Source organism: Myiozetetes cayanensis, unplaced genomic scaffold (genome assembly GCF_022539395.1).
Source record: "Myiozetetes cayanensis isolate MyiCay16 unplaced genomic scaffold, myiCay2020 scf32, whole genome shotgun sequence".
NCBI lineage: Eukaryota > Metazoa > Chordata > Aves > Passeriformes > Tyrannidae > Myiozetetes > Myiozetetes cayanensis.
Genome location: NW_026087544.1, coordinates 1,306,356 through 1,332,146, shown reverse-complemented (window position 1 = coordinate 1,332,146; position 25,791 = coordinate 1,306,356). Strand labels below are relative to the sequence as shown.

Genomic DNA, 25,791 nt, shown 5'->3' with positions numbered 1-25,791 from the left:
GGCTTGCAATGGATTCACTGCTCCCTCCAGGCCCTCTGGAAATCCAGCCTTGAACCCTTCCAGCTCTCGCCCTCCCTTGCAGTTGTTAGGTCAGATCCAAGGATCAGATCCAGGGTCTCGTGAGTTTTACGGAAGCAACAGAAGCCTTTGCTCCATTAAGCAGAGTTCATCTGGGACCAGGAGATCTGCTCAACTCCTCCTGTCCCAGGGAAATGCCTCCAGACCACTGTGAGACCTTGTTCAGCCCCACTGGGAGCAGCAGGGCATCGGTAACACCTCTCTGGAGCAGTGCCAGTCATCCTGCTCCATCTTCTGCTCCATGGAAGGAACACTGCTGCTCATCAGCCACCTTCACCTGCTCCCAGCACCTCAGGAACCCAGTCCCCATCCCAGTCACCTGCCTGCTCTCCTTGTGTCCCCATGGACTGAAGCTGGGGCACAAAAGGGAGGAGATCCACAGCTCCCACAAAAGGGGTGGGGGAGCAGCATCCCTGTGCTCCATCCCAGACAGCTTCCCCATCACTCAGCCACAGGCAGAGCTGGAGGGAGAATGATCCAGGTACTCCCTTTCTGATGAGGCAAATGAGGAGCCCTTCTGAGTCCCCTCTGCACTTGGCTCAGAATGGTGGGGCTGCACCTTGAGAGTGGCATCCCCTGGCACAGGGATCTCTTGACACATCCCCTGGCACAGCCTGGCTGGAAACAACTTTTCCCCCAGCTCTTGCACACACACACACACGGCACAGCACACAGATGTGAGCTGGAGACACTGATGAGGAGATGAGTGTGGGCCAGGTACCCCCTGGTGCTGGAGCACCAGCTGCCCTGCAAAAATGGAGGGTTGGTGGAGATGGAAACAGAAATTCAGAGCTGGGTTTGCTGCACTAACAGCACAATAAGAGCCTGGGTAGAGTCAGTGTGAGTGCACAGGACCACACAGGCCACCTCCAACCCAGGCTCTCTCAGATCTGTCACATCACCAGCATCCTGAGAACAGCACCTGCAATCCCTGCCCCCTAAAATGCAGAGTGCACTCAATCAAGCATAACCAACTCAAACAGGCCAAGGAGAGCCCAGGGACTGCCAAAGCAACGAGGTGGTCAGGTCAGCCCAGTACAAGGCTCAGAGGTAGGAGCAGCTCCCCACGAGCCCTCCCTGCCCCACCACCTCAGGCTCTCAAGCCCAGCCTGTCTCTGCCCCCTCATTGCCTGCAGCTCCACCAAGGAGCTTCTGCTGCAGCTTTGCTCGGATCTTCCTCCTTCAGCCATCTCCAGTCAGCAGCTGCTGTGAAATGAATTCAGCTGTTCCCTTGTCAAAGGAACAGAACAGCAAGGAAATGTGTTCTGAATGAGCCAGGCAGCGCAAACAAAACCCAAACCCTCCCCTTCCAAGCTGGAAGCCCACCTCCCTCCCTGCTCACGCCTCCTCTCCACCTGGAACCTTCACACAACCTCCAGGCTTGGAATTCACTCCCATGTCACACCATCCCTGCAGCACCACAACGTGCTGGGCAAACCCCACTGCTCACAGGGAGAGGGGAGCTACATCCTCTGCACGAGGCCACAGTCAGCTCCACTGCTGACCCCTGGCCTTGCCCAGCTCCCTCACTCCAGGGCAAAAATTCCCAGGGAGAGCAGCCCAGCTCTGCAAACCATCTCCAGAGGGTCATTCCCTCCCTCTCAGCCACCCCAGGAGGGACAGAGCAGCAAGGCTGCCGAGGTCCAGCCCTGGAGAACTCATCCACAGGAGTGCAGTGGGGGGCAGAGGGACACCATGGATCCGTGTGGAGGGAAGAGGAGCTTTGGGAGAGAGGGAAGCAGCAGAGGGAAATGGAGAGGTCCAGGCAGAAAACAGAGGCAAGACTTGGAGACCTGGGTTAGCTCCTGGCGGATTTGCTGCCTGGAAGGGCACGAGCTATCCAGGTTATCTATTCCCTTGCTGCAAAATCTGGGAGGAAATTAATACACAGACTGCAAAAAACCCTGCATTTTGGTCTTGGTTCCCCCCCCCACAGCCCACTACCCTGAGCCCCCCTAAGCAGGTTTTCTTCCATTAGAAAGCCCCAGATGCAGCCGGGAGCAGAGAGGCAGCTGTGCTGCTTCAGAAACACTGGGGTTAAACACAATCAAATCCAAGCACCAGAGTCAGCTAAACAGAGAGAAAACAAAATTATCCCAAATTCTCTCTCCTCCCCCACAGTGCATAAACAGTGGAGACTGAAAGCTATTCAGAAAGCCACCGAGGGTATTTCTCTAATAAGAGGAGAACACGGAAAGTGACTGTGCAGTAAAAAAGCCAATTATCCAGGAAAGACACACAACCTACTCCCAGCCTGGCACAGCCCGCAGAGAGAACTCACGTTCACGTGCTCCCCAGCCCCAGCCACGGGCACAGAGAGGGGCTCTGCACCAGGGAGGGATTATTTTGGCCTGGAAACCCACTGCTAGATCCAGGATCCAGCTTTCCCGCTGGAAATATCAGTGGTTCCCACGCCGTTTGCGTGCACAGTGGGGTGTCTGCACACACTGAGGACCAGCGTGTGCAGCACAAGGTGGGTGCTGAGGGTGCTCTGGCTGCCCCCACGGAGCCCCAGGGCAGCCCAGGGCACACTCAGCCCTGTCCCACATGCCATGCAAGCCCCCAGGTGGGGCACAGAGCCTGCTGGCTTCCAAACCAGCTCTGACCCAGGTGAGCAGCCCCGGGGTGTCCCCACGGGCCAGCTGAGCCACGGGAAGGGCTGTCCACGGGCCCCATCCAACCAACCAACCCCCCACCCACGGCAGGAGCAAATCCTGCTCCTCCCACGCCCTCCCCACGGCTCAGCCAGCCCTGCAGCACACTGGGGGAAGGTCCCAGTGGCCACTCTGCCTCCAAACAGATTTACAGCTGCAGGAAAGCAGCGCCTCTGCCCAGCCCTTGCCCTCCTGGGGCCGGGCAGAGCCGCAGTGCAAAGAACCAGCAGGGTTTGGGCTCAGTGCTGGCCCTTCTCACAGCAGTGCTTTGGGCTGCTCGTGAGCACAAGGTTCTTTGAACCGAGAGCTGCCAATTTCTGCACCCCTCAGGGGGGTGGACTCAAACGTCAGCCCTGCAAAGGAGGAGAAGAGGTAAAAACGGAGGAAGCAACAAGGACTGGGGGGGGAAACGACCAGAAAGGTCAACTCGTTAAAGGTGCAACAAAGCATCAAAACCATGGGGTTTTTTTAACGCTTTCCCGCCCCATCCTTCATGTTGGGAACCAGTGTGCGAGTCAAGGTTTAGAGGGAGAGAGAACAGGCTGGGTTAGGTGGGTGCAGGTGCTCTCTGTGGTTATTAGAAGTCATGCATTGTAATAGACTATCACTCACTGCCCGCAGGAGGAGATGCAGCAGCAGCAGCAACAGCAGAAGTGGTGGGAGTGGAATTGACGGAGGAAAGAGCTACATGGGTTGGGCTAGAAACATTTTTTACATCGTGGTGCTGGCTCACGATGGAAGGCTGTCTCCTGAGGGCTCCCTGCAAAGAGGAGGCGCCGGTCTGGAATGTGTAAACTACGTCCATCTGCAAAGAACCAGAGAGTGAGATAGCGTCGCCCGGGCAGGGACAGGGGCAGGGGCAGGGAGGGAGGGGAGCAGGGGGTCGGGCAGACACACACACAGACAGGAAGGAAGAAGGAGGATGGACAGGTGGGGAGGAGGGAGGAGAGAGCCCCCACCCCGTAAGCCCACACCGTGTTGGGCTGGTGTTCCAGGGAGCAGAGAGGTCGCCTGCCAGCCTCTGCCCCTCCCACGGGAGTGAGAGCAGCAGGAGCCACCCCACCACCACCAGAGAGACCGTGGTGGGAGGGAGTGACAGAGGAAACACCTTGGGTTATCCCGGCAATCTGCAGCAGGAGCAGAGGAAGAGAGAGGGTGGGCAGAGGTGCGAGCTGGCAGCCGGTGGGTCCAGAAAACTGCACTGGCAAAGGGTTGGTGGTCCCTCAGCCCCGTGGCATGTTCAGCTGGGGGGGCTGAATCCTGGCACACACCACGTGCCTACAGCAGGAGGCATTTCAGCCCCTCTCCCAGGCTCAGGGCTCTGGAGCAGAGCTGGAGGGGGCAGGAATGCAGCAAGAAGCATCCTTGGTGGTGGGGCCACAGCTCTGTGGATGTGCTCCGAGGCCAGAGGAACCAGGCAGGATCCAGGTGCCACCTTGGCTTCCCAGACACTTTGCAGCTGGAGTGTCCCCAGCCCCAGTCTGATGCCCCTCTTCTCCCCAGTGCCCCAGGCTGGGCTGTGGGGAAGAGCCCTGTGCTCTCATCCAGACACACTGAGTGGGGACAGAAGCCCCCAGATGCTCAGGCTGGGCCTGCCTGCTCTGCTCAAGGGCACCCCAGCCAGGAGAGGAATCCCTAAAGAGGCTCCAGGATGTGCATCCAGGAGTGTTTCTCATGTTGCAAGAGCCAGGGCTCATCTCAGCCCAGGTCCACCACACCTGCAGGGAGATCCTGGGAGGCTCCAGGCTCACCTGGCTGCTGGCACTGCAGCCCTTTGCACCTACCAGACCTCCAACACAGCTGGACTGCTCCCAGAAGAGCCTGCAGCTGCCAGCACATCCTTCATGTGAGGGAACCACTGGTTTCCAGCACTGCCCAGGCTCCTCAAGGAGCCCCTCACTGCTCACAACGAGCAGGGAAGTCAAGTCTGAACTTCACCTTGAAAGCATCAAGGCAACCTCTCCCGGAGCAGAAGGAAAGTTGCTGTGGCACAGCCCGGCTGCTGTGCTGCCCCAGCCCCTGTCTCTGGGCCTTTTTGCTTTTCTCTGTCTGTCAGAGGGACAGAGAGAAGGCACAAAGGTAGCCCAGCAGCCCTGTGTGCCAGGATACTGGGACATGGAGCTTTCCCCCACGGGACAGCTCTGCCCAGGCCTCCAGCAGAGGTGAGGGGCTCTGACCTCACTGCAGGGAGGTCTCTCAGCCCTGCCCAGTCTGGGGCAAAAAAACCCCACCTTTTCAGGAAAAAAAAGAGAGTCAGGGAAAAACAGCTGATGTAAAAAGCATATTAAGAGAGAGATTCTCCTCCCCTTCTGTGCTGTGGGGCCAAGAGCTCCTGGTGAGGAGCACAGAGAGCTGGCACAGAGGGGTGGCAGCAGCCAAGGGGCTGTCAGGAAGAAAAGAGAAGCCAAAGAGCGAGACCAGAGAGGGTCTCGTGCAGAATGAGCCCTCCTGGGCATATCCCTCCCTGGGAACAGCATCCCAGCAGTGCCCAAGAGCAGCTCCAGAGCTGACCCACTGCACAACAGAGCCTGGGGGGCTCCATGGACCCCACACACCTTCCGAGCAGCCTCCTCTGCTGCACAAGGTGCCCAGCAGGGCTCTCTGCCCTGCATCAGAGCAGCTTCTCCCCACCCTGAGACGTCCCCAAAGCCAGGCTGTCCTGGTTCCCTGACCAGGACACACCCAGAAAGGCACAGGTGGTGGGAGAAGTCTGGCCCAGGAGGTGATGGCCCCCTCTGGGCAGCAGCAGTCACCTCTTTCCAGAAAGATCCCCTGGAGGGAAAGAAAGAGAAGGAGAGAAGGAAGAGCCCCCCAGTCCCTGCTGCCCCCCTGTACCTGTGTCTGTATCCTGTTGAGACCCCTGAACCACAGGATCTGCCCACGCCGCAGCTCCATCTCAGCGTGGTCGATCTCATCCACGTCTTCAGGCAGCTCCTCCTCTGGGATCTCCTCCTTGGTGATGCCATGCCCAGCTTCCTTCAGGAACTTCAGGTGGCTGGTTGGGACAGTGCAGATCAGCTGGGGAGAGACAGGGAGAGCAGCTCCTTAGCCTGAGGCCGTGGGAGCAGGAGCCCTCAGGCCAAGGGGACCCAGCTGAGAGACAGTGGGATGAAGCAGAGACATCAGGAGTGGATTAGCAACCTCCCCTCCTCACTGCTGGGGTGGGATGGAGCATCACCCCCTTCCAGAGCTGCCTTGAATAAATACTGGGGAGAACAAGGGCAGGGGGGCAGTGGGAGGGAAGGACTTGGAGCAGGTTTTGGACACTGGCTCTTACCTGGCCCCACAGGAGCTCCCCAACTCCAATGAAAATACACCAGAACCACTGGCTCAGGGTGAGCCCAGAGCAGCTGAAGGGCTTCCCACCAAACTCCACAATGATGATCTACAGCACAGGAGAGAAGAGTCACACACTGGGGAGCTCCAAGGGCTGCAGGGCACAGCCATGGCATGAGAAGGTTCCCTCAGGCCACACAGCTTTACCCTCCTTCCAGGGATTACAAGGGGAACAAGGACCTCACATCTAGGCTGGGAACTTTATGGGACACCAGAGGCACTGCCTGGCACCTCCCAACACACTCTAGAGCCCGAATCATAGAATCACAGAATGGTCTGGTTTGAAAGGGACCTTAAAGACCATCCACTTTGAACCCCCTGCCACGGGCAGGGACGCCTTCCACTAGACCAGGTTGCTCAGAGCTCCATCCAACCTGGCCTTGAACACTGCCAGGGATGGTTCAGGTGTTTGTGTCACCAAGAAGCAGCTGCAGAAGAATCGGAGGCCGGAGCAGAGCTGTGGGCAGTGACTGCAGCAGACACAGGTCCTGCCCGTGGCCCCAGCCCCTCGCTGCCACGCCGCCCCCACGGCCTCACCTGGGCTGCAAAGGTGCCCAGCACCACGGTGCAGAAGATGGGGTTGCGGTAGATGGACTCGAAGACGTTCCTCTCGCCGTGGATCTTGCGGGCGTTGATCTCGTTGAAGAGCTGCATCATGACGAAGGTGTTGAAGACGATGGTGTAGTGCTCGGTGGGGGGCGAGTGCAGGGGGGCGTTCCGGCCACTGTCGATGTCAAAGAACTTCTCCCCTGAGCACACAAGGGGAGAGGGGAGAGGCTGAGACCCTGCTCTTTACTTCTGCTCTGCGCTGGTGCAGGTGGAATCAGGATCCCAGGGTCACCCAAGATCCCCTGACCCAGCTGGAGCCCCCTGTGCCACCCCCCACTGAACCCTGATGTCCTGGGAAAGGTTGAAAAGCTAAAACTCTCTGTGCATCCAGAGGTCTCCAGTGGAAAAATCCCTCTTCACATCATCCCTCTGCTTCCCATCCGTCACTAAACAAGCCCCATCCTGGCCAACACGGGGTCACCGAGTGACAGCTGAGAACAAGGGTGGTGGATTGCAGGCGGGGCTGGGACTCTGCCCCTTTCCCTTCTCCCCTCCCGCCATTCCTTGGGGCTCAAAGCTCACCTGCAAAGAGCAGTGTGAAGATGATGGTGAGCTGGTAGACGGCGTGGCCCAGGATGTTCTTCATCATGGTGCGGGAGATGAGCGGCTTGTTGCGGCCGTAGGGCTTGCGCAGCAGCAGGGACTCAGACGGGGGCTCCGTGGCCAGGGCTAAGGAGGCGAAGGTGTCCATGATCAGGTTCACCCACAGCATCTGGACAGCCTTCAGGGGGGAGTCCTGCAGAGAGAAGAGTGGGGAGAACACGTCACACCACCGACAGCACCCTCTTTTCCCTCCTCCTAAAATCCTCTCCGGGACTGCACTAGGATATTTAACACCTTCCTAAAAACGCTCCTGACACATTTCTCATTTGCTCAAAGCTCCCTACAAGGCTCCACCCAGCACCTGGCTCGTGCTCACAGTCCACAGAAGGCCTGTTAAATCCCCCAGTTTCCTGTCCTGTCCCCTCACCTGGGTGATGCAGGCGCCCGTGAAGGCCACAATGACGGCCACAACATTCACAGTCAGCTGGAACTGCAGGAACTTGGAGATGCTGTCGTAGACGTTGCGGCCCCACATGACGGCCTTGACGATGCTGGTGAAGTTGTCGTCGGTGAGGATGATGTCCGAGGCCTCCTTGGCCACGTCTGTGCCTGCAATGCCCTTGGGGGGCAGGGAGAAGCGGTGGGGTGAGTCACGAGGGGAGCTCCACGCTTGCCCTGCCTGCCTGGCTCTGCTTCTTCCCACAAACAGCCCCCGAAAGGAAAATGCGAGGGAGCCAGCACAGCCGGTGCCAGCCCGTGTTCACCAACAGCACAGCAGAGCTCCACGGCAGCAAAGCCTCCAGGGACAGACACTGGCTCAGCCCCAGGGCTCTGAGTCAGCCCTGCCTTCCAGCCTGTGCACGTCCCAGACAGGTACACGGTGCAGCAAAGCTGGAAAACACCTTCCTCCTCCTGCCAGGGAACACGGGCACCCCAGGCTGGGCACCGCTGCTGCAAGCAAGGCTTGGCATCCCAAATGAAGGAGAGGTCAGCAGCTCGAAATTCCGGTGCCTTCTGCCCCAGCAGGGGTGAGGGCGGCCCCACAGCCTCCCAAAAAGCACCGGCGGCGTCTCCAAGGACACGGAGCCGTTGGGGCGCTGGGCTCGCTGCGATTCCCCCCGCGGGCACAGCGAGGCGCTCGTCTTGCAGTAATTAATTGCACCGAGGCCATACCCATAACGAGCCCATCCCCTGGTGCTTTCCCAGAGGAATTCTCTTGGGGTTTGCCAGATCCCATCCCATCTCAGATCAGGCTGTTGAAGGGCACGAGCTCCAGAGGCACAGTCCCCTACTTTCTACTGCTCATCCAAAAGGCTCCAGATTTTCACTTGGGTATCTAACACATTCCTAAAAACACTCCCCCAAAATTTCTCACTTGTTCAAAGCTCCCTACACGAGCTCACAAGGCTCCACCCAGCACCTGGCTCCCACTCACATCCCTAAATTTCAAATAATCCACAGGAAACCTGTTAAAAACAACAGGTTTGTTTTCCTGCTTCTTTCACACGGGGCAAAAAAGAGCAGCAAACCAGGAGATCAGAGCTCTCCACTGTAAATAAGCCCCCAAAGCCAGTGCCAGCAGCATGCATGGAGCTGGGGTGAAGAACTGCAGGGATAAACTGGGCAGGTCCCTGCTCTGGGGGCTCTGCCAGCACCATGTCCATACCATGGCAAACCCAACATCTGCTTTCTTCAAGGCTGGGCCATCGTTGGTCCCGTCCCCGGTCACGGCCACCACCTGCCTCTGGTCACCAACGGTGCTGTCAATAATTCCTGAGAGGGAGACAAGCAGTGCAGAGAAATTGAACCCCAAGGACAGGCTCCCAGCGTGGATTGTGCTGGAAAAGCAGCCGGGAAGAGCAGGATGAGCTCACCTTTCACCAGAGTGTGCTTGTCAGTGGGGGAGGAGCGGGCGAGCACCCGCAGCTTGGGCCAGATCTTGTCCAGCTGCTCCTGTTCCACCTGAGGGACAAAAACAGGTGAGGAAGGGAAGTGATCCCTCTGGAATATTCTGCCCCACCAGAGAGCAAACTCCAGCTGGGACAGGACAGCACCTCCACCCCCAAGCACCCTGTGTCTGGCTGGGTGAGCACCTCAGCAGAGGAGGGAATGCCACCGGGGTTCAGGCCACCCACACCCTCCGCAGAGCAGCGCCCAGGGCTGTTCTCCCACCTCTCCCTTCTCGTTGCGGATGAGCCGGTTGAACTCCTTCCCCTCCAGGCACAGGAAGTCCTCCCCTGGCAGCAGGATGCCACACTTGGTGGCGATGGCACGGGCAGTGTTGATGTTGTCCCCTGTCACCATCCGGACGGTGATGCCCGCACGCTGGCACTTCTGGATGGCATCCGGCACCTGGGGGAGAAGGGCAGGGTTTGTGGGGGGACACAGGTAGGGCACTCAGTTTGCCACTGGGTATCCCAGGAGCCAGGCAGCTCCTCTCCCAGCCTCCCTAAAAGGGTCTGGCAAGGGTTCTGCACCCACTGCCCTGGGGAAGGGAACCTCGCTGCCACCTCCGTGTCACACCACGGCGCTGGGTGCCGAGGCACTGCCAGGCCACCATAAGAACAGGGGCATTTCACCCCCCTCCCCGCCCCACTCCAGCAGCACTAATGGGTTTATCCATTATGGAACGGTGGGGGAAGAGGATATTAGTGAGGAATTAGCAAAATTGAATCAAGGGCCTCCAGAGCCAGTGCAGACGGGGCATCTGTAATGCAATTCCCAGAGCCAGATGCTTGGACATCTAATCAGGAAAAGATCCAGGCAAGGCAGGAGCACGGGGGCAAGCTCCAAATTGGAATCCAGAGGCAGGAATGGGGGGGTTATTGCATTAGCCCAACTGCCTGCTCGGCACCCCCATCGTGGGGACAGCAGCTGAGAGGGGCAAACCAGTTCCATCAGCCCCGTCCTTCTCCAACACCCCCATCACTCCTCTGTGGCATTTCCATCCACCTTTCACGCAAGTGGAACCAGCCTGGCTTGGGCACAGACCCCTGGAGCAGCTGGGTGGAAAGTTTGGGTGGAAACGCCCTGTCACCAGGTCATTTTGTCCAGGGATGGGAGGGAAATGCCAGCAGCTGGTGGTGTGGGGCACTCCAGGGTGGACACAGAGGAGGTGCCTGGGCTCCCTAAGGGGCTCGTGGTCCTGAACAGCTGGGAAAGGGGTGCCTGGTCCCAGAATGGTGCAGGACAGCCGGGGCAGAGCGGGGTCAGTACCTCTGGCCGCACAGGGTCCTCTATGCCCACCACAGCGATGCAGGTCAGGTCAGACAGGATCTCGTTCTCGCTGTCCCAGTCAGGCTCAGCGTCCCCAGGGAAGTCCCGGAACGCCAGGCAGATGGTCCTCAGCCCGTGGCAGGCCATGGGCTCGATCACCTTCTTCACCATCTCGTCCCGGTCCTTCACCTTGAACACCCGGGGGTCGCCGTTCTTGTCCAGGATCTTGGTGCACCTGAGGACCGGGAGGAAGGCGAGGGTCACCACTGGTGGCACGTTCCCCTGTCACCCCTAACAGCAAAACGGGGCCATCCCCCAACCCACAGCTCCCCCCAGCCTTCCCAAAGCCATCCAAAACCAGTTAAACACTCCGCAGGGCTGCAGCACCTCCCGACAGTCACCTCCCCTCTCCACCCCTCACCCCGCAGCCCCCCAGAGCAGCCCCCCAGAGCAGCGAGAGCCCAGAACCCCCGGGCTGGGCGAGGAGGGACAGTTACTTGCGCAGGATGATCTCGGAGGCCCCCTTGCTGTACATGCGGAAGCCACCGGCGCTGTTCTTCAGCACGGTGCTCATGGACTTGCGCACGGAGTTGAAGGTGTAGACCTTGTAGAGCTTCTCCTCGGGCACCTCGTTGCGCACGGCCTGGTAATCCTGCTTGAGGTCCAGCACGAAGCCCAGCAGGGCACACTCCGTCTTGTTCCCCACCTGCCGGGGCAGCCCCCCTTCCTTCTCGGGCGGCTGCGGAGGGGAAAGGAAGGGACAAAGCGATGCCAAACCCGGCGATGGAGCCGCAGGGCGGCCGGAGGACACGCGAGGGGGGCGGTTCCCCAGCTCACCAGGATCTTGGACGTGTAGGCCGAGTTGATGGCGACGCCGTGGACGATGAGGTCCAGGATTTTGGGCAGGATGGCTTCGGGGTCGGGGATCTGGCGGTAGTGGGTGTCCCCCACGTAGGCCTGCACCACGGTCATGCGGTTCATGGTCAGCGTGCCCGTCTTGTCCGAGCAGATGGCGGTGGCGTTGCCCATGGTCTCGCACGCATCCAGGTGCCTCACGAGGTTGTTGTCCTTCATCATTTTCTGCAACGGGCACCACGGCCGGGAAGGTCAGAGCCCGCAGCCCAGAATTCCACGCCGCGCCCCCAGCGACCCCACGGCACCACAGCCTCACCTTCACGGAGTAGGCCAGGGAGATGGTGACGGCCAGCGGGAGCCCCTCGGGCACGGCCACCACCAGCACGGTGACCCCGATGATGAAGAACTTGACGAAGTACTGGATGTAGATGGGGGTGCACTCGGCCAGCCAGGGCCGCTTCTGCACCCCGAACGTGTCGATCACGAAGTACAGCACCAGGATGATGACGGTGATGGCTGACATGATCAGCCCTGGGGGCACACGAGGCAGAGTGAGGGGATGCAGGGGACACAGGGGACAGGGACAGCCCTTCTCCACCCCAGCTCTGGGGTGGCGGCTCGTGCCAGGCCACCGTCACTCACCTGCCTTCCCGATCTGCACTGCCAGGCGCGTGAGCTTCCCTTGCAGCACAGACTTCTCCTTCTTGGGCACCTTCACCTTCTTCTTCTCCTTCTCCTCATTTTCCACCCCTTCCTGGCTCTTCAGGGGCTGAATTTCTAAGGCCACACCATCCTGAGTTTTAGCTACAGCCCAAGGGCAAAACAAGACACCACGTGTGAATAGGAGAGAGACCGGGAAACCCTGGAGGACACCACTGAGAGAGATGGTGGTGGGAGAGAGAGAGGAAACCCAGACCAAGAACCATTCCCGACGACACACGCATCCGAGCACATGGAAGCTCCGTGTCCCAGGGCCCTGCCACCTCCCTATGGGGCAGTTTTGTGTCATCTACCCTAGCTCATGGATAAGGGATCCTCAGAGGTGACACTGGCACCGGTCACAACTCTAAGGCAGCGCTGCAAGAAACCCTCTGGCCAGGTTTTGGGGTGGAGACTGGACTCACCCAGCCCCTAACCCTGCAGCAGACTGGGAGCACTTTGTGCCAAACCCAGAGATGCTCCAGTCCCCGCCCAGTCCCTTGATGATCATCCCCACTCCCCCCCAGTGCCACCTCTGCAGTGCCCTGTGGGCAGCTCAGCAGGGATCACTCGCCAGGGAAGTGACTGAGGGGGTGAGATGGAGGGGACGGTTAGAAATTCGGATGGAGATTGAAGAGGAGGGAACCAGCTCCTTGAATCCCAGCCCTGAGCCATCCACCACGCGTTTAGGACCCGAGACAGCCAAGCTTCCTGTGCCTACAATTGCTCTAGTCCAGCTGAAAGTCTGCACTGGGGAAACCCAAGTCTGGAAGCTCTGGAGAGGGGTGGGAAGAGGGTGGGAATCCCCCTGAGAGGCTCCTCCTCAGCTGTTGGAGCTGGAGGAGCAGCAGTGGCCCCATTGCTGCCCCGGGACCTGTCCCCTCCTGGCTGCTGCTGCTCGATGGCTCGAGACACCCCGGAGCTCACAGCAGCTCCACATCGGACACCTCCACGTTACAACAGACCCCACACGGACAGAACAAGCACCCGGACACAGTCTGACGGGAAGGAGGGAAACTCAAACTGCTGAGAGGAGAGAGAAAGAGAGAGAGAGAGAGAGAGAGAGGTGGAGAGAGGTGCAGAAATGGGCTTCCTCCACAGCCTGCAAAGAACAGTGTGAGAAACAGTGGTGAGGAGACGCTCACGGAGTCGAGGCCATGGGAGGAGAGGGTGCAACCGTCACGTTGGCCAGGCCCCGGGGGATGTCTCATCTGGGAACACCAGGAAGGGACCTACATCTCTCCCCTAGCCGTGTCCAAACACAAACCCTGGGAAGGGACAGCATCTGATGGGCCCAAGGGCTTCAGAGCCATCAATTCACTGATGCAGCTCAAGGATGAAGTTTGTCCCAAGAACTCTGCCAAAGGTCCAGGCTGCTGGAAGAGCCCTGTCCTCCTTGCACAAGGGCTCTTCCCCACGCAGGGACACCGTGGCCATGGGGGAAGCCAGGTCAGGTTCACCCCAGGATGCACAGCCCCACTCTGGGGTGCCGGGGATCACAGTGATGCTGCTCCAGGGCCACCGGCCACGGGACCATTGCACCCTCTGCCAGGACAACGAGGCGAGAGTCCCGCCGGAGCAGCAGAGAGCACAGACTGATGAGAAGAAGGAAGGAAGGAAGGAAGGAGGAATGCTCAGTAGTTAGTGTGGTGCTGGTTCAAAGGATGGAGAGGCTGGTTACCTTTGTTGCGGTTTTCGGGGGCTCCGCTTTTTTTACCTGTTCAAAGAGAGAAAGGGTGGGGGGCTCAGCACGTGGACCCCACGCTCACCATCTGGCTGGTGGGGCAGCCTGGGATGGGCCCTGCTCCGAGGGGCCGCTCCAGCGGCATCCATGCCCCGGGCTCAGAGCCCACGGTCACCCTCCAGACACGGTGTGTGCCTCAGTCCACAGCTCATGGCCCTGGGGGTGCTCCAGAGCTCCCTGGCTCCCCCAGGCACCCCAAACCCAAGGATTCAGAGTTCCCCACCTGTGAAGCACCCACCACAACCCCATCAGTGCCTCGGAGGGTGCCAGAGGTGCCTCAGACCTTTGAGGAGAAGAAACCCCACAGCAGAGCTTGACCCCCTGCAGCTGCAGGTCCCTTCCTGTCCCACTGCCATCGGGTGCAGGCGGAGCGGGCAGAGCTGGAGGAACCCAGCACACACAGCCCCGAGCCGGAACGGCTGCCAGGAGAGCCCGGGAAGCCTCTCCCCGCCTGGCATCGCCTCCCGGGAAGGGCTCCCTGGCACAGGGATGCCTGAGCAGCCAGCAGTGCCAGCCAGCAGCTCCCTCCTGCCAGCTCCTTGTACCTCTCGGCTGCTCCCAGTGAGCCCAACCCTGCTGAGCAGGGAATCAGGGACATGGGAGAACAGGAGCTTCCCAAGCCTGGCTCATCCCAGCGCTGGTACCGGAGCTGGCACCAAGCAGGGCCATAAAGCAGCAGGAAAGCATTCGAGTCCCAGCACGATCAGGAACACCTCAGCCTGCCTGGCTGCTCTCCCACCCCAGCACACAACCCCTCCTCTCCCTCCTGCCATCCTCTGCCTCGTCTCCTTCCCCAGGGAGCTCAGGGAGTGCCAGCGGAGATCCTCAGCCAAGTCCTCAAAGGTTCTGGATGGGCCACCAACACCCTGTGGACAACCAGGACTCACCTTCCCCCACGGGTGAGCAATGAGCACTGTACGGCAGCACTGCCGGCCACCTTTCCCTCTGATCCTCGCTCCCCCCACCCCACAGCTCCAGGCTGGATCCGGCTGGAGAAGGGAGAGAGCTGGAGCCGTGTCCAAAAGAGCCAGGGAGCAGAGTCTGGGTGCACGGGGGGCTTTCCTCAGGCAGCACCAGCCCCACACTGTGGGTGAAGGGGCACAGGGAGGGACCCCCCTGCCTCGAGAGCTCACCATACCTGCCTGGGCCACGGGCTCTAACACACAGCTGCAGCCCACGGGTGTGGGAGCAGCTTGTGGCACACTGGTGGTACTTCCCAGGGAAGGGAGAGAGGCCAGAGGAGGGAACAGGCAGGTTCAGGGGATCTCCTTACCTTTCTTCACTTTCTTCTCCTCGTCTCCTTCTCCCGCGCCCAGGAGAGTGAAGATGATTCCTGTCTGGGAGTTGATACCCACGGCAGTCACCACCATCCTGCCAGAGCCCTCCATCACGTGGGTACCTGGCACAGCAGGAGGGTCATGGTGAGACAGGCGGGACAGCAGTTCCCATCTCACACAGTCACAGGATGGTCTGGGTTGGAAGGGACCTGAAAGCTCATCTCATTCCACCCCCTGCCATGGGCAGGGACACTCCCACTACACCAGGCTGCTCCAAGCCCCGTCCAACCTGGCCTTGGACACCTCCACAACACCAGGGCCCAAGACCGACCATCTCTGCATCCCACCCCTGCACCCACCCCACAGGGACCCTCACCTGACAGCAGCATGGGGTCTTTGTCCATGGATTTCTTGACTTGGTCTGACTCCCCAGTCAGCGAGCTCTCGTCTATTTTCAGGTCATTGCCCTGGATCAGGATCCCATCCGCTGGCAAGAGATCACCTGGGAGAGGAGCAAAGAGGGGATCAGCCTGGTCTGGGCAGCCACTGCTCACCCCTGCCTGCCCCATCCCATGGGGAGGCTTCAAAAGGACCCAAAACTCAGTCCCAGACCAAATCTGGGGGAAGTAGTAGGTAGGTTTTATAATACAGACAGGTACAATAGGATGATAACCAATAGTTCCAAAACCCTCACTGATGCATGGAAAAATGAGGATTTTACTCAATCAGACAATGCTTCCCCATCCAGTTTTAATATATCAACACCAGATCCTTCCCAAAGCTCCTGATACATCCAAACCATTACAGGATCCCACCTTCCAACCTCTGGGGAGGGAAAAAGCCCCACAGGAAAACAAACTTGATATTGGATCAGTCTCCTTCCTGACAGCAGCTGCATGGGGTGAATATTCCCCCTGGTAAACAAGGAGCAGGACCTAATTTATCCCAAAGGCTGCATCTCCTCACTAAGGAAATATTCACCAACAAGGACATGGCTGGGAAAACGAGTCATTTTTGAGACCAGCAGGTCACTAAAGCAGCCCAAAGCTGTGCACAGAGCCTGGCTTAGCTCTGCCAACTCCAGGAGGGCCAGAGACAGGGTGAGTGGAGCTCCGTCACCTCCCCGGGAGCATCTCCCATCACCACGGGGGCTGCGAGGGAGAGTCCCTGGAGGAGCCAACACTTCCCCTGGGGGCAGAAGGGCTGGAGAAGCAGAGGAGGAATTGCTGGGCTCCTGAGGGGGAGTACACGCCCCAGCCACCCCCAAGGGGAAGGGTAGCCCCCCCACTCACCGTACTTGATCTGCGCGATGTCTCCCACCACGATCTCGGCCACCGGGATCTGAATCACCTGCCCCTTGCGGATGACCGTGAACTTCTGCTCCTGCTCGATGCGGCTCTGGAGGCCCCGGAACTGCTTCTCCTTGCTCCAGTCGTTGAAGGCGGTCACCAGCACCACGATGATGACGGAGAACAGGATGGCTGCCCCCTCGATCCAGCCGGCCTGCGACTCGCCCTCGTCCTCCACGCCGCCCGTCGACTGCCCGCACACTGCTCGGGGCAAGAGCTCTCGTTTGCACACCCAGACGTGTTGGCACACCCAGGCACACTCATTTGCACACCCAGGCACACTCATTTGCACACCCAGGCACACTCATTTGCACAACCAATATCTGCCTAGAGCTAAGCTGAGCTTTTTGGACAACAGTTACTCCTCCCTCCTCCTCCCTGAGCCGCCTGGGCTTCCCCTGCTCTCAGGAGAGGGTTTTTACATCCCTCGAGGAATTTACTGGGTTTGCTTTTTCCCCCTCCCCCCTCCACTTTTATCACTTTTCCTTTCTGGCAGAAGTTGGGCTGAGCTGGGACAACTGGCTTCTATTTCCAGTTGCAGCACCCAGCCCTCCCTGCGCTGCGTGACCCTCGAGTGAGTCACATCTCCCCGTGGCTCACATCTCCCTGCATCTCCAGAGCCCTGTGCCTGCTCCACTCCTCCAGCAACACCGAGATCCAGGGCCAGGGGGAGAAACCTGCCCAGCACAGTCCTCAGCCACCCATGGGGTGTCGCAGCACTCCCTGGGCAGGGGGACATACCAGGGGACAGACAGCCTTGCCCCTCCCTCCACAAAGGAAAGAAGAAGCCCTGTGGGATGTGGGAAGCCACTGGATCAGATAGACCCCTAGGATTTGGAGCATCTTTTGGGGAGCAGCAAGGAGCAGCTCTGAGCCCGTGGTGCCCAGATATCCATCAGTGCAGGTCCCTGGGGAGGGCCATACCAAAGACCCCAAGGATGGGGAGATGCCACCACCTAAAGGGTGAGCAGATACAGCTCGACCTGCACCACCTTCCAGAGACATCACCTGTCCCAAATCCCTGCTCCCACAGGGCTGGGCACAGCAGCTCCCAGGAGTCCCCCACCAGACTACAGGGACCCCGGGGACTCACGTTCATTGTCCCCACCCGGGGGGTGGTAGAAGGACAGGCCCAGGGAGATTATGGCTGCGATTTCCAAGATGATCAGCGTGACGTCCTGGAGTGCCTCCCACACTAACTGCAGGAACGTCTTGGCCTTTTTGGGAGGAATGAAGTTCTGGCCGAAGACCTGCCGCCTCTTCTCCAGGTCGGTCGGGTTCCCGGACAGGCCTGGACAGGGGAGAGACAGGGATGGGGGCAAACCCCACTGCTGCCCCACAGCCCCCAGCAGGACCCCCGGAGCAGCTCCCTGCCTGCACAGGGGGCACGGGTGCGAGCAGCAGGGAGCCAAGGCAGGGCTTTGCCCCTGTCACCCACGGGGGCAGGGGACACGCAGGGACCGGGGCGAGCACGCCCAGCCACCCTCCCAGTGCTGCAGCCTCCAGTGCCAGTCGATGCCAGTTGGCACTGGCCAGCTTGTTTACATGCTGCATCAAATTAGCCGTAAATCTGGCACCGGGAGCGGCGCTCGGAGCTGCCGGAGCCACCTGATCCCTGTGTCCTGCCAGCTCCGAGGAGCAGCGGCTGCGGAGAGCGACCGACCGGGCACAGCAGGAGCGTCTCCGAGCTCAGCTCAGCCCCACGGCCACGACCATGGCCCAGCTGGGCCTGCCCGGAGCTGGTGGAGGGGACATGGGCTGGTCCTGCTGGAACGGGGTGGTGGGAGAGAGGGAAGGAGCAGGACAGCCCCGAGCTGGGGTGCTGCTCCCCACGCCTGGGAGCAACCCCTGAGAGAGGGGGAGCAGATGGGGGCAAAAAGGGAGCCTGAGCCCCTTCAGAGCCCTCCCACCCAGACCACGAGCCTGTGGTGGGAGACACAAAGTGCCCCGGCCACCCCCCATTACAGCCGCTAAGAGCCGATGGGGTCCCAGGCGAGAGCAGCCCCCCCACCCAGCACCACCTTAACCGAGCCCCCCATTTCTCCTCCACCTTAAGATGGCCCGTGGGGTCGCTGCCAGCTCCCGGGATGCACCGGGAAGCGGCGTAAGTGGCCCTGGACACACGGCGGTGCCTGGAGCAGCCTGGCAGCGATGCTGCCCCGGGGGACCCAGCCCTTGTGCTCAGGGGACACCTCCCCGCCAGCTCCCTGTCATTCCAGGGGACACCACCCTGCCAACTCCGTGTCATCCCAGGGGACACCCTCCCCACCAGCTCCGTGTCATTCCAACCAGGAGGAAGCAGCAGGACGAATCCCATTCCCATACCCCTCCCTCCCCCGGCACCCCCCCTTTGCGCTGCGACTCCACCCCAGCTGCAGGGAGGGGACGCGCTGGCAGAGCAGCCCCGTTGTCCCCACCCAGCCCTGACGAGGCAGCAGGATCCTGGGATCTCCCGGCCTCAACTCCCGCCCAGCCTCTCCGGCCGAACGGATGGAAAATGTGGCTAAACTGCCGTGGGCTGAGTCTGTGGAGCCAGGGCTGTGCCACGGGCACACACGTGCTCCTCCACGAGGGCACGGCACGCTCCCGTGGCACAGGGGAGGGGGCAGGCTTTGGCTCCTCTAAAGCAGATCCCACCCACGGGCTGCCCCCCACCCTCCTGGGGCAATTTGGGGGGGGTCAGTGTCTGTGCTGACACAGGGAGGGTGGCAAAGAGCAGCAGCCACACCTGGGGCAGCAGCAAATCCCCCTGCAGGGCCTGAGGGTCCAATTATTGGGTGTTGAGTGGGAAATTTTGGGTAGAGGCCGAAAGTGACAGCAGAGAACAAACCCCCGTAATTATCCCAGGAAAGCTGCAGTTGGGTGGCAAAGCCTTGGCACAAGGAGCCCCCACGCAGGATCCTCACCCTGGATCGGGAAGGAGGCGGCAGCCCCGGGAGCTGCTCCTGCCAGAGGGTGAGTCAGGGCAGTATGTGCTGGCACTGGGCACCCAGGGGACACCAGGGACACTCGATGGGTGACTCACTGAGCCACCACCCTGCTCAGGGGGGACAGGGGGTGTGGGGGTGGAAAGCCAGTGCCTGGCAGAGAGACACCCCACTCCATCCCAAAGTCTCTCTGGGAGCAGCCCCAAGGGATTGGAGTCCACTGACAGCTCTTGTGGGGAGAGCCAGAGTCCCAACAGATCCCAGTAGATCCCCATCCCGATGCTGGGGATTGACCATCATTGCACAAACACGAGGATGGGCACAAACATCCACTCAGGGAGCTGCGACATGCACCCAGTGTCCCCACTCCGATGGGATCTGATGGAGCTGCCTCAGGGTTTTGCTCTTCCCAAAAATCTCAGCTTGTTGGAAATAACCTTTTTGTGCTCTCTGGGCTCAACAGGACGGGGTTTGGGACGGGCAGCAAAGCTCAGCTCCAGAGCAAGAGGGTGAGGGAGGGATGTGCTGGGGCACGAGATCCAGCACTGATGAGCAGCAGCACCTGGGATGGAAGGGCAGCCCTTCACTGCCCCACAGAGAGCCTTTTGGGTCTGCTTCCCCCCTCCCCTCTCCTCCCGCCCCCAAAGGAGCGTGTTCCCACTTTGGCAGGACCAAACACATTGTTTTGTGACCTGGACTTGGTATTTCCACCGGGACTCCCCCCCCTTCTCTAATGACATCCCGATATTGTCTCCCCTTCCCGGTCCCACTCACAGCTGGAAACACACTAATCCCCACCTTTCAGCACTAAGAATAACCCACAAGTTTTCAGAGCTGAGGCAGAACCACATCCCCCAACCCACAGCCACCCAGGGGCCACATCCTGCTCCCAGCTCCAGGTGAACCCTCGGTGCTGTGACCAGGAGGTCTCTCACCCCGGTACCCCTGTAATGCCAGGGAAGGGGTCCATCACTGTGCAGAGGCACCCGCAGCTGCCCAGTGCCAGGAGCCTCACTGATAAGGGGGGCCCCAAAAGCCAGCCCAGCCCGTGGGAAGGAGAGGTGACATCCTGATATCCTTCCACAAAGCCTCCCAGAGGTGAGCTGGCACCCACAGGCATCACTGCCACCACCACTCCAAACTGTGATGCCCAGAAGCACCAACCAGGTTTTCCCTTGCGATCCCCTCCGATCAGGGGTGACCTGGGCGCCTCTCCCCATCCCTCTGGGTATGTTCTGCCCATCCCTCATCTGAGATGCCTCAAACAGCTCCAGCCACCTCCCCAGCACCATCCAACCTTCACACTCTCCCTCCCACCCCCCAGCCCTGCCACTGGCTCTGTCAATGATTAAACAGGGGAGAAGCTGGCGCAGAGCAGCGGCTGGGCTGTGGCGATGAGCCCCCCGTGCCCCTCTGGCAGCCCAGCAGCTCCTCACCCCTGACCTCACCCCGCCTCCGCTCCATCCTCCCAGGGGACGTGGGGCTCCAGGCCACGCCTCGGGGAAGCCCCTGCCACGATGCTTCTCCTTCTCCTTCCTCCTTTTCTGCCTTAAATGTTCCTTTTACGAGACCTGGGGAGCATCTCCCATGATGGACACCGGGCACGGGACACGCCTTGGAGCCACCACCCTCCAGCCCAGAGGTGACAACCCCACCTGGCAGGTGGCCACTCACCTTCGACGGGCGACGTCTTGAGCCGCTTGCAGACGTTGTGCACGCCGCCGTAGGAGTCGTTGAGCCGGGCCACGGCCTCGGCGCTCCGCAGCTCCATGAGGTTCCTGAGCTCCACCATGGAGCACCCGAAGTCCCCCTCATGGTTGCCTTCGGCCACCGAGTTCCCGGGGTGGTGGTCGACCACGTTGTTCGTCATGGTGCCGGTGCCGGCGCCTCGCGGCTGCCTCGAGGGTCCAGCTGGGGGGGACGCTCCGTGCGGCCCCTTCCCTGGGGGGAGCAGGTGCCTCTAACCGAGCCCAACTTCTCCGGATAGAGGTGTAAACAGGATGTGCATGTTACCGCGGAGGCGACCTTAGCAACGACCAGCGTGCATCTCCTGCAGAAGGAGGAGGGCTCCCTGGATACCACAGCAACTGGAGCTGCGAAAACAAGGGATGGGGAAACAAGAACACCGGCGTGAGGAGGCCTGCGGACGAGGGCACGCACCCCACGGGGTGGGGGAGCGGGTGGGGGGGGCACCCCGGGCTGGGCACCTGCCAGGGATAACGTGGGGTCAGCGTGATTTGACCCTCAAGCCCGGGTGAGGGGCTGACACGCCGCAGGGAAAACCGGCAGCAGCAGCTCCGGGGCCGGGCAGGAAGGGCGCCCAGGTGGTTCTTCACTCAAACCCAGCTGCCCGGCTCAGAAAAATGTCCCATTCACTCTGGGTTAAAAATACACCTCGGCAGTGGAAAACAGCTGCTTCCTGCACGGGCTGGGGCTGGAGTGCCGCTCCCTGCCTGCCAGCAGGTAAGGGAGCATCCCACACCCATGGAGAGGGGCTCACTGCACCCAGCAGGCTCTGAACCAGCTGAGAGATCCCTGCAGGGACCAGGGAAGCCACTAAAATCTGTGAGTACATCTAAAACAGAGGCTTTTCCACCCATGACCCTTTCGGAGAAGCCCTCGAAGGCAGCGGGTGGCTCTTGGTCTCTGCTCTCAGCACCTGCCAGCCAGGCTACAACCCCCCAGCCCTGCCAGCGAGGACACAGGGGTCCCAAAAATGCTTCAACCAAGCGCTGTGGCCAGGCAGGCACAGCATCCAGCAGCTCCCACGTTCCCCAGGGATCTGGGATCCCCCACTGGCATTCCAGACAGAGAGGATGGGTGCTAGGGACAAACAGGGACACAGAGGGAGCAGGCAGAGCAGCACAGGCCAGAGGGGAAAAAGTGTTGTTTGTCAGCCAGGGTGCCCTCCAGCTCTGTACCCAAGCTCCAGTGCCAGCAGCAATGCTCCAGGCACTCCAGAGGCAAAGAGCCTGCAAGGGAGGCTCTTATGGAGAGAAAATGAAGTCTTTCCTAGAGCAATGTAAATGAATAACAAAAGGAACGGCCACTACAGCAGCTGCAGCCTGAGACAGGGTCAGGAGGTGGCAGAGCAAGCAGGCAGGGAAGACAAGAAGCCAGACAAGAACGGGAGGAAGGAGGGAGAACATCTATCCCTGCATCCCAGGGACACACGGGATGCACCAGCTCTCACAAACCCAACAGGCAGGCACCACACCATCCTGGGGCTGTCCCAGCTCACCCCACAGCATGTGACCCTAACTGCAGTCACATGGACTCTGCAAGCCCAGGGGCAAGCAGAGCCCAGAGAGCAAACCCCTCCCTGGCCCCTGGGAGCAGCTCCCTGACAGCAGCACCCAGGGCAGCTCTCAGCATTATCAGGACAGAACAGGCACCAACTGAACCTCAGTGACACCAGCGATGCCACTGCCTCAGGGGGGTCCTGTCCACCAGCTGCAGGCACTGAAGGGACTGGGAGCACAAGGAGCTCAGGGATGGGGAGCACTGCAGCTCCCAGGACACCCAAACCTGCACCCTTGGGGCAGAGCTGCCCCACAAAGCAGAGATCGAGTCCAGCATTCCCAGCCCAGCATCCCTGCCCACTCCCAGCCCAGTTACCCCACAGCTCCTCGTGGAGCTGAGCTCATCCATCATTTAAAGGCACGCTGGCTCCCAGCAGCGGGAAGCAGGAGGTGGCAGGCCCAATTAAGCAGACTCCTGCTGATTAAGAGAAAAAAAGATAATTCCCTCACCCCAACACGCTAATTTTTTCCTTTTTTCATAGCAACCAACGTTGTCTGAGGAGAGCTCAGAGGTTAAGAGAAAGACAGTTAATTAATCCTATAACGGCCTAGTCCATAATTACCCCTGGAGGAGCTCAGGGCACCATCAGCACCAGCCCATGTCCCACCATGCGGCTCCGGCCCTGGGACTGGCTCTGCCTGTCAGGAAAGGAGGGGCTGTGGTTGGGAAAGACTCCTGTGTCTGCTCTGAGCGCCCTCCTCCAGCCCATCTGGGGTCACAGACTGTTCCTGGCCTGTCTCTGCCCCCTCCCACCAGTCCAGCACAGGCTCCTGTTCCTTGGCCAAACCGGGAAGGCTCCTCTGGACTGCACTCAGGCTTCCCTGAGAGCCATCATCCTAACGAGCTCCTAATGACTCCAGCAGCGTTCAGCAGGCTGCCCTTCACTCCAGTAATTCATTTCCAGAGCCCCCAGGCACTGGAGAGGAACAAGTGCTCCCCGAGGGCCACTTTGGGAAGAAAACAAGGCCCAGGTGGGAGAGCCGGAGCGGGAGCCGGAGCGCCCTGTGCGGACACCACGGGACCCCCAGAGCCACCACCGGAGCTGCGTCAGCTCCCAGAGGACATCCCTGGGGAGAAAAAGGGCTGCTGTGGAGTTTGGGGTGAGGGACAGGGGCTGTCTGGATCCAGGGGGTGGGCCGGGGGAGGCGCGTGCTCCGGGCAGGAGGGAGCGGCTGGCGAGGAGCGGCGGAGCCGATGCCGGAGCCGGTGCCGTGCTGCAGGCGAACCTGCCCGGAATAATAAACGGCTGCACGACACCTCCGTCCTGGCAGGGAGAGCAGCCACGGCCAGAGCCAGCACCAGAGCATCCCCCGTGCCCAACCCCGGCCCCTGGCACAGGGAAAGGGACCCGCTGGCTCTTGAGCTTGGGAAGAGGAAAACGCTCGGAGAGGGACAAGGAAAATTAAATCAGCCGGACGTGCCACACGTGATGCCTTCAGCCAAGCCACGATGGCCTCGCTGTGACACCGATGGCACTGGCAGCTGGCACACACCAGCAGCAGCCACATCACTGGGTCCCTGGACAAGGCCATGGATCCTCCCAGCTCAGCACATCGGAGCAGACCCCAGCACTGCTCCTGCTCCCTGCAGACAACCAGAGATGGAGCAAGCCCTGACCAAGATCAGCTGGTTGTTTTCCTTTATCCATGAAGGTGAAATCCGTGCCCCAGCTCAGCTCCCCTCCCACCACCCAGGGCAGAAAGCACCGTGCTGAGGAAGAGCGAGAGCAGCCACCACATGCCCTGCCCAGAGCCACGAACCCCAGCTTGGACAAGCAAGATCAGGCCCATGAGCAAACCTCAGGCCACGTGGATCACGGTGGATCACCTTCCCCAAGCACCTGCCCCATGCCACCAGCACCCCAGCCCCATACCCTGCCCTTCAGCAGCACCCACTGGGGTTCATCTCCTCTCCCACTTTGGGAATGGGGTGTTGCAAACACTTGGCTGCTGTAGGTTGCCATGGCAAACTCAATGTAAAGCTGTCAGGGATGCTGTTTATGTTGCCAAGTGGGGATGGAAAGAAAAAAAAAACCTCAACTCCCCCAAAATTACCCTTCTTGGCTTGGGTTTCAGATTTTTCTCTTTGGGAATTAAAAAGCTGAGCTGCATCCCCAGTGGAATGAGAGAGGCTGCACTGAGCCCCAGAGCACACAGCATGGACAGACCCGCTCTCCAGAGGGACACATGGGTTCCAAAAGCCAAAACAGCCAATTAAAGGAGGAAAATGGGCCTAAACCACCATTCCCTGCCTGCTCTCTAGGAGATGTCCCACGAGAAACTGCACAGCTCTCCTGGATCTCCTTCCCACCTCCTGGACCCCAGCAGCACTCAGCCCCCACCGTGGGCTGCTGGGAGCCACAGTCCCACGTGGGAGCAACGCTGGAAGGGCTGCATTTGCTGAGAACATCACTGGGAGAGACAGGTTAGGTGCTGCCATCAGTGGAAGGTGTTTTGGGAGGGGAAGAGACGCCCGCTGCAGCGGGGAGGGACACGCCAGGGGACGTGTGGGGCTCCCTGCACTGGGGGGGTTCTGTGCTGGCACCTTTGCACAGCACACCTGTGGGGTTTCAACAGGTGAAACCCTTGGGCACGCTGCTCACAAAGGTGTGGGGGGCACGGGGAGGGCACGACCCCCACCCTGGTGCCCGCTGGGGCTGAGTCAGGTCCATCTCCCACGCTGGAGGGACATGGACACCAGGAGCAGACGGTCAGACCACGGCAGCACCAACTCTTGGGGGATTTTGAGGGCCCCCCACCTCCCACCCAGTGCCACAGCGGAGCCCCCACCTCTCCCCGGGAAACAGGGGCCCCCAGTACCCCAGGGGCCAAGTGGGGCCCCTCCCCTGCACACTCACCAAATCGCAATGTGCAGATGGCAGCCTCTCCTCCTGTTTGTTCCCAGCAACACCCCTGGCAAGGGAAGCTTTCCCTCCTTAACCCTTCCCGCGCTGGGCACCCCAGGAGGGCACCCAGAGGGGACACCGGGGTGTTGTCACCTCCTCCGGCGGCAGGAGCCAGCACAGTGACTCACCGTGACAAACCACGTGATCTGCAGGGGCAGGGGCCATCCCAGGCAGGATTGTCACCCTCGGGACCGAGAGCTTCCCAGGCAGCCACCAAGGCAGGACCGCAGAGGTCAGAGCGGGCGGCCGAAGGTCACGGTGCCGGGAACTGGTCCTGCACCCTGACACCCCCATGG

General features: G+C 60.4%; 1 protein-coding gene across 6 annotated transcripts in view; it reads right to left on the bottom strand.

Moving 5' to 3' along the window:
• ATP2B4 (ATPase plasma membrane Ca2+ transporting 4) overlaps window positions 1-25,791 on the bottom strand; it is a 46,922-nt gene that overhangs the window by 5,765 nt on the left and 15,366 nt on the right. The window contains exons 2-21 of one of the 6 annotated variants that reach the window (XM_050326952.1): window positions 20,962-21,380; window positions 17,454-17,651; window positions 16,304-16,561; window positions 15,388-15,513; window positions 15,008-15,133; window positions 13,672-13,707; window positions 11,934-12,095; window positions 11,608-11,822; window positions 11,274-11,516; window positions 10,934-11,175; window positions 10,437-10,671; window positions 9,393-9,572; window positions 9,095-9,182; window positions 8,887-8,993; window positions 7,648-7,839; window positions 7,200-7,413; window positions 6,606-6,817; window positions 6,010-6,117; window positions 5,568-5,750; window positions 3,345-3,537 (exon numbers count right to left, since the gene is read on the bottom strand). In XM_050326952.1, the coding sequence (XP_050182909.1) occupies window positions 3,345-3,537; window positions 5,568-5,750; window positions 6,010-6,117; window positions 6,606-6,817; window positions 7,200-7,413; window positions 7,648-7,839; window positions 8,887-8,993; window positions 9,095-9,182; window positions 9,393-9,572; window positions 10,437-10,671; window positions 10,934-11,175; window positions 11,274-11,516; window positions 11,608-11,822; window positions 11,934-12,095; window positions 13,672-13,707; window positions 15,008-15,133; window positions 15,388-15,513; window positions 16,304-16,561; window positions 17,454-17,651; window positions 20,962-21,157 (3,514 nt within the window). In that variant the 5' untranslated portion in view covers window positions 21,158-21,380. Of the gene's footprint in view, window positions 1-3,336; window positions 3,538-5,567; window positions 5,751-6,009; window positions 6,118-6,605; window positions 6,818-7,199; window positions 7,414-7,647; window positions 7,840-8,886; window positions 8,994-9,094; window positions 9,183-9,392; window positions 9,573-10,436; window positions 10,672-10,933; window positions 11,176-11,273; window positions 11,517-11,607; window positions 11,823-11,933; window positions 12,096-13,671; window positions 13,708-15,007; window positions 15,134-15,387; window positions 15,514-16,303; window positions 16,562-17,453; window positions 17,652-20,961; window positions 21,381-25,791 lie in introns of those variants that run through there. The other 5 variants (XM_050326955.1, XM_050326953.1, XM_050326950.1 and 2 more) reach the window with 5 other exon arrangements.